At 43.8% G+C, this 11,695-nt stretch overlaps 1 protein-coding gene across 1 annotated transcript in view; it reads right to left on the bottom strand.

The window, feature by feature from the left end:
• Window positions 1-11,695, bottom strand: part of LOC112262246 (RNA polymerase-associated protein RTF1 homolog) — a 28,614-nt gene that overhangs the window by 1,009 nt on the left and 15,910 nt on the right. The window contains exons 12-16 of the mRNA XM_042330330.1: window positions 10,550-10,627; window positions 10,193-10,314; window positions 9,069-9,126; window positions 7,438-7,512; window positions 4,137-4,359 (exon numbers count right to left, since the gene is read on the bottom strand). Coding sequence (XP_042186264.1) covers window positions 4,137-4,359; window positions 7,438-7,512; window positions 9,069-9,126; window positions 10,193-10,314; window positions 10,550-10,627 — 556 coding nt within the window. The remainder of the gene's footprint in view (window positions 1-4,136; window positions 4,360-7,437; window positions 7,513-9,068; window positions 9,127-10,192; window positions 10,315-10,549; window positions 10,628-11,695) is intronic.

Here is an 11,695-nt window from a genome sequence, read left to right as displayed (position 1 = left end):
GTTGAGAATGACAAAAATATTAATATCCACAAAGTTTGCTGCTTCAGTGTCTTTAGATATTTTTGTCAGATGTTACTATGGATACTGAAGTATAATTACAAGCATTTCATAAGTGTCAATTAACTTCTGGGCCACATCCTGACTGATGGCAGCCCATTCCTGCATAATCAATGCTTTGTCAGAATGTGTTTTTTTTTGTTTGCCCACCTACCTCTTGAGGATTGACTACAAGTTCACAATGGGATTAAGGTCTGGGGGGTTTCCTGGCCATGGACCTAAAATGTTGATGTTTTGTTCCCCGAGCCACTTAGATATCACTTTTGCCTTATGGCAAGGTGCTCCATCATGCTGGAAAAGGCATTGTTCGTCACCAAACTGTTCCTGGATGGTTGGGAGAAGTTGCTCTCGGAGGATGTGTTGGTACCATTCTTTATTCATGGCTGTGTTCTTTCGCAAAATTGTGAGTGAGCCCACTCCCTTCGCTGAGAAGCAACCCCACACATGAATGGTCTCAGGATGCTTTACTGTTGGCATGACACAGGACTGATGGTAGCGCTCACCTCGTCTTCTCCGGACAAGCTTTTTTCCGGATGCCCCAAACAATCGGAAAGGGGATTCAGAGAAAATTACTTTACCCCAGTCCTCAGCCGTCCAATCCCTGTACCTTTTGCAGAATATCAGTCTGTCCCTGATGTTTTTCCTGGAGAGAAGTGGCTTCTTTGCTGCCCTTCTTGACACCAGGCAATTCTCCAAAAGTCTTCGCCTCACTGTGTGTGCAGATGCACTCACACCTGCCTGCTGCCATTCCTGAGCAAGCTCTGTACTGGTGGTGCCCCGATTCCGCAGCTGAATCAACTTTAGGAGACGGTCCTGGCGCTTGCTGGACTTTCTTGGGCGCCCTGAACCCTTATGCACAACAATTGAACCGCTCTCCTTGAAGTTCTTGATGATCCGATAAATGGTTGATTTAGGTGCAATTCTACTGGCATCCATGCCTGTGAAGCCCTTTTTGTGCAAAGCAATGATGACGGCACGTGTTTCCTTCCAGGTAACCATGGTTGACAGAGGAAGAACAATGATTCCAAGCACCACCCTCCTTTTGAAGCTTCCAGTCTGTTATTCAAACTCAATCAGCATGACAGAGTGATCTCTAGCCTTGTCCTCGTCAACACTTAGCTGTGTTAACAAGAGAATCACTGATATGATGTCAGCAGTCCTTTTGTGGCAGGGCTGAAATGCAGTGGAAATGTTTTTTGGGGGATTCAGTTCATTTCCATGGCAAAGAGGGACTTTGCAATTCATCTGATCACTCTTCATAGCATTCCGGAGTACATGCAAATTGCCATCATACAAACTGAGGACTTTGTTAATATTTGTGTCATTTAAAACTTTTGGCAACGTCTGTACACCTTAGCCAAAGACATTTAAACTCAGTTTTCACAATTCTTGACATTTAATCCTAGTAAAACTTCCCTGTCTTAGGTCAGTTAGGATCACCACTTTAGTTTAACAATGTGAAATGTCAGAATAATGATTTATTTCAGCTTTTATTTCTTTCATCACATTCCCAGTGGGTCAGAAGTTTACATACACTCAATTAGTATTTGGTAGCATTGCCTTTAAATTGTTTAATTTGGGTCAAACGTTTCGGGTAGCCTTCCACAAGCTTCCCACAATAAGTTGGGTGAATTTTGTGCCATTCCTCCTGACAGAGCTGGTGTAACTGAGTCAGGTTTGTAGGCCTCCTTGCTCGCACACGCTTTTTCAGTTCTGCCCACAAACGTTCGATAAGATGCACTAACATTTGTTGCACAAACACATTTTCTAATTTCCATTCAAATCTGCTGCTGATGGTCATGAGCAGAGCCTCTCTGAGCTATGTGTCTGAGCTGTGGTCACTGATATGCACACAATACCCCATAATGCCAAAGTGGAATTAAATTTTCATTTAAAAAAAATAATTTAAAAAAACAAGAAAAAAAAAAAACACTGAAATGTCAAGGAGTCAAGAAGTATTCAACCTCTTATGGTTCAGGAGTAAAAATGATACTTAACAAGTCACAACTGAGTTGGTAGAAAATAGTGCTTTCATCGGCAGGGTTGTGGGTTCGATTCCCACGGGGGGGACCAGTATATTAAAAAAAAAAAAGTATGAAAATGTACTCACTCATGTCTCTCTGGATAAGAGCTAAATGACATTAAATATATACACTATATACCGTTCAAAAGTTTGGGGTCATTTAGAAATTTACTTGTTTTTGGAGAGAAAAAAAAAGCACATTTTTGGTCCATTAAAATAACATCAAATTGATCAGAAATACAGTGTAGACACTGTTAATGTTGTAAATTACTATTGTAGCTGGAAACGGCTGATTTTTTATGGAATATCTACATAGACGTACAGAGGCCCATTATCAGCAACCATCACTCCTGTGTTCCAATGGCACGTTGTGTCAGCTAATTCAAGTTTATCATTTTAAAAGGCTAATTGATCATTAGAAAACCCTTTTGCAATTACGTTAGTACAGCTGAAAACTGTTGTGCTAATTAAAGAAGCAATAAAACTGTCCTTCTTAGACTTGTTGAGTATCTGGAGCATCAGCATTTGTGGGTTCGATTACAAGCTCAAAATGGCCAGACACAAAGTACTTTCTTCTGAAACTCGTCAGTCTATTCTTGTTCTGAGAAATGAAGGCTATTTCATGTGAGAAATTGCAAAGAATCTGAAGATCACGTACAAAGCTGTGTACCACTCCCTTCACAGAACAGCACAAACTGGCACTAACCAGAATAGAAAGAGAAGTGGGGAGGCCCCGGTGCACAACTGAGCAAGTACATTAGAAAAGACAGATGCCTCACAAGTCCTCAACTGGCAGCTTCATTAAATAGTACCACTAAAACACCCGTCTCAACTTCAACAGTGAAGAGGCGACTCCAGGATTCCCTAATCAATCTAAACACAATACCCCATTGTGACGTCACAATACATCATAATAACAAAGTGAACAGGTTTAGAAATGTATGCACATTTATTAAAAATTAAAAACAGAAATACCTTATTTACATAAGTATTCAGACCCTTTACTCAGTACTTTGTTGAAGCACCTTTGGCAGCGATTACAGCCTTGAGTCTTCTTTGGTTTGACGCTACAAGCTTGGCACACCTGTATTTGGGGAGTTTCTCCCTTCCTTCTCTGCAGATCCTCTCAAGCTCTGTCAGGTTGGATGGGGAGTGTCGCTGCACAACTATTTTCAGGCCTCTCCAGAGATGTTTAATTGGGCTCAAGTCTGGGCTCTGGCTGGGCCACTCAAGGACATTGAGCCTTATCCTGAAGTTGTCTTGGCTGTGTGCTTTGTGTCGTTGTCCTGTTGGAAAGTGAACCTTCGCCCCAGTCTGAGGTACTGAGCAAGCTTTCATCAAGGATCTCTCTGCACTTTCATCTTTCCTTCAATCCTGACTAGTCTCCCAGTCCTTGCCGCTGAAAAACATCCCCACAGCATGATGCTGCCACCACCATGCTTCACTGTAGGGATGCTGCCAGGTTTCCTCCAGACGTGACACTTGGCATTCAGGCCAAAGAGTTCAATCTTGGTTTCATCAGATCAGAGAATCTTGTTTCTCGTGGTCTGAGAGTTCTTTAGGTGCTTTTTGGCAAATTCCAAGCAGGCTGTCATGAAGGCCACTTCTCAGTAAAAGGCACGTCTGGCCAATCTACCATGAAGGTCTGATTGGTGGAGAGCTGCAGAGATGGTTGTCCTTCTGGAAGGTTCTACCATCTCCTTCCAGACACTGGAGCACTGTCAGAGTGACCATTGGGTTCTTGGCCTTCAACCATTGGGTTCAAGGCCCTTCTCCCCCGATTGCTCAGTTTGGCCAGATGGCTGGGCGGCCAGCTCTTGGAAGAGTCTTGGTGGTTCCAAACTTCTTCTATTTAACAATGACGGAAGACACTGTGACCTTGGGGACTGATGCGTATCAATTAATTTTTACATTCCTAATGCACTGATGCTGCTTTGTAGTAGACCATATACTTATATATGGTTTAGCAGCACCACTACCGACCCCCACACCCCCCTGGAGATGGGGGTTCGACCCGTGAACCCACCACTTTATGCTCGTTACATATGAACTTCACCTGCGTTGGGAACCTGTAGGTCTATCTTGACGTCAAAGTCGTGGACTTTAAAGAGGTCCTCTGATAGGTCGCTGGTGTTCTTAGTAGGGTCGATGACTTTCAGAGCAGCCTGTCCTGCTCCCCTGCCCATCTCAAACTCCAAGTCCATCTCTTTGCCTGACCCTTCTCCGTACTTCTCATTGAGGTGTTGGAGGATAGCTGCATGGACTGAAGGGTCTCTGGCCTGCCAAAACACAAACAGACAAGTTAATCTGAATATTATAATATTATACAACATGGCAAATGGCACCCTGCATAGAGACTTACTATAGACAACATGGCACCCTGCATAGAGACTTACGTTAGAACAACATGGCACCCTGCATAGAGACTTACTATAGACAACATGGCACCCTGCATAGAGACTTACTATAGACAACATGGCACCCTGCATAGAGACTTACTATAGACAACATGGCACCCTGCATAGAGACTTACGTTAGACAACATGGCACCCTGCATAGAGACTTACTATAGACAACATGGCACCCTGCATAGAGACTTACGTTAGACAACATGGCACCCTGCATAGAGACTTACGTTAGACAACATGGCACCCTGCATAGAGACTTACGTTAGAACAACATGGCACCCTGCATAGAGACTTACGTTAGACAACATGGCACCCTGCATAGAGACTTACGTTAGGACAACATGGCACCCTGCATAGAGACTTACGTTAGGACAACATGGCACCCTGCATAGAGACTTACTATAGACAACATGGCACCCTGCATAGAGACTTACTATAGACAACATGGCACCCTGCATAGAGACTTACTATAGACAACATGGCACCCTGCATAGAGACTTACTATAGACAACATGGCACCCTGCATAGAGACTTACTATAGACAACATGGCACCCTGCATAGAGACTTACTATAGACAACATGGCACCCTGCATAGAGACTTACGTTAGGACAACATGGCACCCTGCATAGAGACTTACTATAGACAACATGGCACCCTGCATAGAGACTTACGTTAGGACAACATGGCACCCTGCATAGAGACTTACGTTAGAACAACATGGCACCCTGCATAGAGACTTACTATAGACAACATGGCACCCTGCATAGAGACTTACTATAGACAACATGGCACCCTGCATAGAGACTTACTATAGACAACATGGCACCCTACATAGAGACTTACTATAGACAACATGGCACCCTGCATAGAGACTTACTATAGACAACATGGCACCCTGCATAGAGACTTACGTTAGGACAACATGGCACCCTGCATAGAGACTTACGTTAGACAACATGGCACCCTGCATAGAGACTTACGTTAGGACAACATGGCACCCTGCATAGAGACTTACGTTAGAACAACATGGCACCCTACATAGAGACTTACTATAGACAACATGGCACCCTGCATAGAGACTTACGTTAGACAACATGGCACCCTACATAGAGACTTACTATAGACAACATGGCACCCTGCATAGAGACTTACTATAGACAACATGGCACCCTGCATAGAGACTTACGTTAGACAACATGGCACCCTGCATAGAGACTTACGTTAGGACAACATGGCACCCTACATAGAGACTTACGTTAGACAACATGGCACCCTGCATAGAGACTTACTATAGACAACATGGCACCCTGCATAGAGACTTACATTAGGACAACATGGCACCCTGCATAGAGACTTACGTTAGACAACATGGCACCCTGCATAGAGACTTACTATAGACAACATGGCACCCTGCATAGAGACTTACGTTAGACAACATGGCACCCTGCATAGAGACTTACATTAGGACAACATGGCACCCTGCATAGAGACTTACATTAGGACAACATGGCACCCTGCATAGAGACTTACTATAGACAACATGGCACCCTGCATAGAGACTTACTATAGACAACATGGCACCCTGCATAGAGACTTACGTTAGACAACATGGCACCCTGCATAGAGACTTACGTTAGACAACATGGCACCCTACATAGAGACTTACTATAGACAACATGGCACCCTGCATAGAGACTTACTATAGACAACATGGCACCCTACATAGAGACTTACTATAGACAACATGGCACCCTGCATAGAGACTTACGTTAGACAACATGGCACCCTACATAGAGACTTACTATAGACAACATGGCACCCTGCATAGAGACTTACGTTAGGACAACATGGCACCCTACATAGAGACTTACGTTAGACAACATGGCACCCTGCATAGAGACTTACGTTAGACAACATGGCACCCTACATAGAGACTTACTATAGACAACATGGCACCCTACATAGAGACTTACTATAGACAACATGGCACCCTACATAGAGACTTACGTTAGACAACATGGCACCCTGCATAGAGACTTACGTTAGACAACATGGCACCCTGCATAGAGACTTACGTTAGACAACATGGCACCCTGCATAGAGACTTACGTTAGACAACATGGCACCCTACATAGAGACTTACTATAGACAACATGGCACCCTGCATAGAGACTTACTTTAGGACAACATGGCACCCTGCATAGAGACTTACGTTAGACAACATGGCACCCTGCATAGAGACTTACTATAGACAACATGGCACCCTGCATAGAGACTTACGTTAGGACAACATGGCACCCTGCATAGAGACTTACTATAGACAACATGGCACCCTGCATAGAGACTTACGTTAGGACAACATGGCACCCTGCATAGAGACTTACTATAGACAACATAGCACCCTGCATAGAGACTTACTATAGACAACATGGCACCCTGCATAGAGACTTACTATAGACAACATGGTAGAGAGACAGAGAGCGAGAGACAGAGAGCGAGACAGAGACAGAGAGACTTACGTTAGACAACATGGTAGAGAGACAGAGAGCGAGAGACAGAGACACTTACGTTAGACAACATGGTAGAGAGACAGAGCGAGAGACAGAGAGCGAGAGACAGAGAGACTTACGTTAGACAAGATGGTAGAGAGACAGAGAGCGAGAGACAGAGCGAGAGACAGAGAGCGAGAGACAGAGAGACTTACGTTAGACAACATGGTAGAGAGACAGAGAGCGAGAGACAGCGAGCGAGAGACAGCGAGCGAGAGACAGCGAGCGAGAGACAGCGAGCGAGAGACAGAGAGCGAGAGACAGAGAGCGAGAGACAGAGAGCGAGAGACAGAGAGCGAGAGACAGAGAGCGAGAGACAGAGAGCGAGAGACAGAGCGAGAGACAGAGAGCGAGACACTTACGTTAGGACAACATGGTAGAGAGAAAGACAGACTTACGTTAGACACCATGGTCGGTTTGCACTGCCGTCTAGTAAACGGGTCCATCTGCATCTTGGCATTCTGTCCTTCAGCCTGAAAGACAAATAGTATATATAATATAGTCATAATAATAATAAAAAATGTAACGTAACAATGAGTCGTAATAAGCAATAGAATATAGAAGTACACTGAATAAAAATATAAACTCAACATGTAAAGTGTTGGTCCCATGAGCTGAAATAAAAAGATCCCAGAAATGTTCCATATTTGCACATAAAGCTTATTTCTCTCAAATATTTCTCTCAAATGTTGTGCACAAATGTGTTTACATCCCTGTTAGTGAGCATTTCTCCTTTGTCAAGACAATCCCTCCACCTGACAGGTGTGGCATTATCAAGAAGCTGATTAAACAGCATGATCATTACACAGGTGCACTTCAAAATCAAATGTTATTTGTCACATGCGCTGAATACAACACAGGTATTGTTATTTGTTATTTCACCTTACAGTGAAATGCTTCCTGACAAGCCCAATGCAGTTAAGAAAGTATTTACTCAAATAAACTGAATATAAAGGAAAAATAGAACATTAATTAATTAATTAACTATCAAATAGTAGCTAGGGACAAAAGGCCACTAAAATGTGCAGTTTTATCACACAACACAATGCAACAGATGTTTCAAGTTGAGGGAGCGTGCCAGTGGCACGCTGACTGCAGGAATGTCCACCAGAGCTGTTGCCAGATCATTGAATGTTCATTTCTCTACCTTAAGCCGCCTCCAACGTCATTTTAGAGAATTGAGCAGTACGTCCAACCAGCCTCACAACAGCAGACCGTGTTTATGGCATGGTGTGGGAGAGCGGTTTGCTGATTGCAACGTTGTATACAGAGTGCCCCATGGTGGTGGTGGGGTTATGGTATGGACAGGCATAAGCTACGGACAACGAACACAATTGCATTTTATCGATGGCAATTTGAATGCAGAGAGATACTGTGATGAGATCCTGATGTCGTGCCATTCATCCACCGCCATCACCTCATGTTTCAGTATGATAAAGCACTGCCCCATGTCACAAAGATCTGTACACAATTCCTGGAAGCTGAAAATGTCCCAGTTTTTCCATGGCCTGTATACTCACCGGACATGTCACCCACTGAGCATGTTTGGGATGCTCTGGATCGACGTGTATGACAGCGTATTCCAGTTCCTGACAATATCCAGGAACTTCTCACACAGCCGTTGAAGAGGAGCGGGACAACATTCCACAGACTACAATCAACAGCCTGATCAACTCTGTGTGAAGGAGATGTGTCACACTGCATGAGGTAAGTGGTCACACCAGATACTGACTGGTGTTCTGATCCACACCCCTACTTTTGTTTAAGGTATCTGTGACCAACAGATGGACATCTGTATTCCCAGTCATGTGAAATCCATAGATTAGGGCCTAATTTATTTATTTTAATTGACTGATTTCCTCATATGAACTGTAACTCAGTAAAATCTTTGAAATTGTTGCATGTTGCGTTTATATTTTTTGTTCAGTATATAAGTATATTTATAACAAAACCAAAACTTTAACAGATTAAAAACATAATTGCGCTGCGATGACAGATATTTAGTTCAGATGGAGGCTGGGATACTTACGACTAGAGCCTTCTCAGACTCCACGATGTTCCAGCTACGATTCCTCTGGTTGATGTAGCTGGAGGAGACAGATGGACAGAGAGGTTTAGATACAGTGAAAGTATATTCAGACCTATTGACTTTCTCCACTTTGTTACGTTACAGCCTTATTCTAAAATAATTACTGATCACTCTACACACAATACCCAATAATGACAAACATTTTTTAGAAATGCTGGCAAATTTATAAAAAAAATCTCAAACTGAAATATCACATTTCCGTAAACAGGGGAGTTTCTCCCTTCCTTCTCTGCAGATCCTCTCAAGCTCTGTTAGGTTGGATGGGGAGTGTCGCTGTACTGCTGGGTGCTTAGGGTCGTTTCTTGTTGGAAAGTGAAGCTTCGCCCCAGTCTGAGGTCCTGAGCAAGTTTTCTTCAAGAATCTCTCTGCACTTTGCTCCATTCATCTTTCCCTCAATCCTGACTAGTCTCTCAGTCCCTGCCCCTGAAAAATATCCCCACAGCATGATGCTGCCACCACCATGCTTCACTGTAGGGATGGTGCCAGGTTTCCTCCAGATGTGACGCTTGGCATTCAGGCCAAAGAGTTCAATCTTGGTTTCATCAGACCAGAGAATCTTGTTTCTCATGGTCTGAGAGTCTTTAGGTGGCTTTTGGCACAAACTCCAAGCAGGCTGTCATGTGCCTTTTACTGGGGAGTGGCTTCCATTCGGCCACTCTACAATAAAGGCCTGATTGGTGGAGTGCTGCAGAAAAGGTTGTCCTTCTGGAAGGTCCTCCCATCTCCACAGAGGAACCCAGGAGCTCTGTCAGAGTGACCATCGGGTTCTTGGTCACCTCCCTGATCAAGGCCCTTCTCCCCCGATTGCGCAGTTTGGCCGGACCAGCTCTAGGAATCTTGACATTTACATTTAATTCAATGTTTCTTCACTTAAAAAAAAAACATTGTAAAAGTGAGGTTTACCTCATGCGTGTTTCATTGGATCGTACTATACAAACATTGCTATGTACGTACAAGCGATGCACTTCTACTCAGGTTGTTGTACGAACAGTTTTAAAATCAAAGACGCTAAAACAAGTGAAGTTCATTATAATAAAAAAATCGAATATGATTATTGTGTTTACCTGATGGCAGAGATGTTTTTGGTCCTCTGTCTGTCCAGATGCTCGGCCCTCTCCTCCAACTCATTCAGCTGGTCCTGGATCTCTTTGGCTCGGTCTCCTTCTCCACTCTCCTCAGCCATGGCCTGGAGGAAGACACAAGTCAAGTTCATTTGTCCTGCAACAGGATACACATGGTAATGAAATGCTGACCTGCAGGTTCAAGGTGGACACCACGTGAACAATAAATGGAATCAGAAAATACAACTCTTATGGAATCAACAGAGTGCACACACACACACACACACCGCACACACACCGCACACACACCGCACACACACACACACACACACCGTACTCAGGAGATGTTAATTTATCTACCTTATCTTTGAGTAGTGATGTTTTCTTCATGGCGTAGTTGGACGGAGCCTTTCTGAATCTGTCTTTCTCTTTAACAATCTGTGGATCAACAAACAAGGTCAAAGTTCAACACTGTAATGAACATCATTGATACGGCACAGAATAGGTATGACCGGGAAATGAGCCTGAACAAATGAGACCAACATTACATCCCCAATGGCACCCTATCCCCTATATAGTGCACTACTTTAGACCAGGGCCCTATTCCCTATATAGTGCACTACTTTAGACCAGGGCCCTATTCCCTATATAGTGCACTACTTTAGACCAGGGCCCTATTCCCTATATAGTGCACTACTTTAGACCAGAGCCCTATCCCCTATATAATGCACTACTTTAGACCAGGGCCCTATTCCCTATATAGTGCACTACTTTAGACCAGAGCCCTATTCCCTATATAGTGCACTACTTTAGACCAGGGCCCTATATAGTGCACTACTTTAGACCAGGGCCCTATATAGTGCACTACTTTAGACCAGGGCCCTATATAGTGCACTACTTTAGACCAGAGCCCTATAAAGTGCACTACTTTAGACCAGAGCCCTATAAAGTGCACTACTTTAGACCAGAGCCCTATAAAGTGCACTACTTTAGATCAGAGCCCTATAAAGTGCACTACTTTAGACCAGAGCCCTATAAAGTGCACTACTTTAGACCAGAGCCCTATAAAGTGCACTACTTTAGACCAGAGCCCTATAAAGTGCACTACTTTAGACCAGAGCCCTATAAAGTGCACTACTTTAGACCAGAGCCCTATAAAGTGCACTACTTTAGACCAGAGCCCTATAAAGTGCACTACTTTAGACCAGAGCCCTATAAAGTGCACTACTTTAGACCAGAGCCCTATAAAGTGCACTACTTTAGACCAGAGCCCTATAAAGTGCACTACTTTAGACCAGAGCCCTATAAAGTGCACTACTTTAGACCAGAGCCCTATAAAGTGCACTACTTTAGACCAGAGCCCTATAAAGTGCACTACTTTAGACCAGAGCCCTATAAAGTGCACTACTTTAGACCAGAGCCCTATTCCCTATATAGTGCACTACTTTTGACCAGAGCCCTATTCCCTATATAGTGCACTACTTTTGACCAGAGCCCTATAAAGTG

The sequence above is a fragment of the Oncorhynchus tshawytscha genome, linkage group LG11, assembly GCF_018296145.1.
Source record: "Oncorhynchus tshawytscha isolate Ot180627B linkage group LG11, Otsh_v2.0, whole genome shotgun sequence".
NCBI lineage: Eukaryota > Metazoa > Chordata > Actinopteri > Salmoniformes > Salmonidae > Oncorhynchus > Oncorhynchus tshawytscha.
Note: the sequence above shows the minus strand (reverse complement) of the source record. Positions and strands in the feature narration are given on the sequence as shown.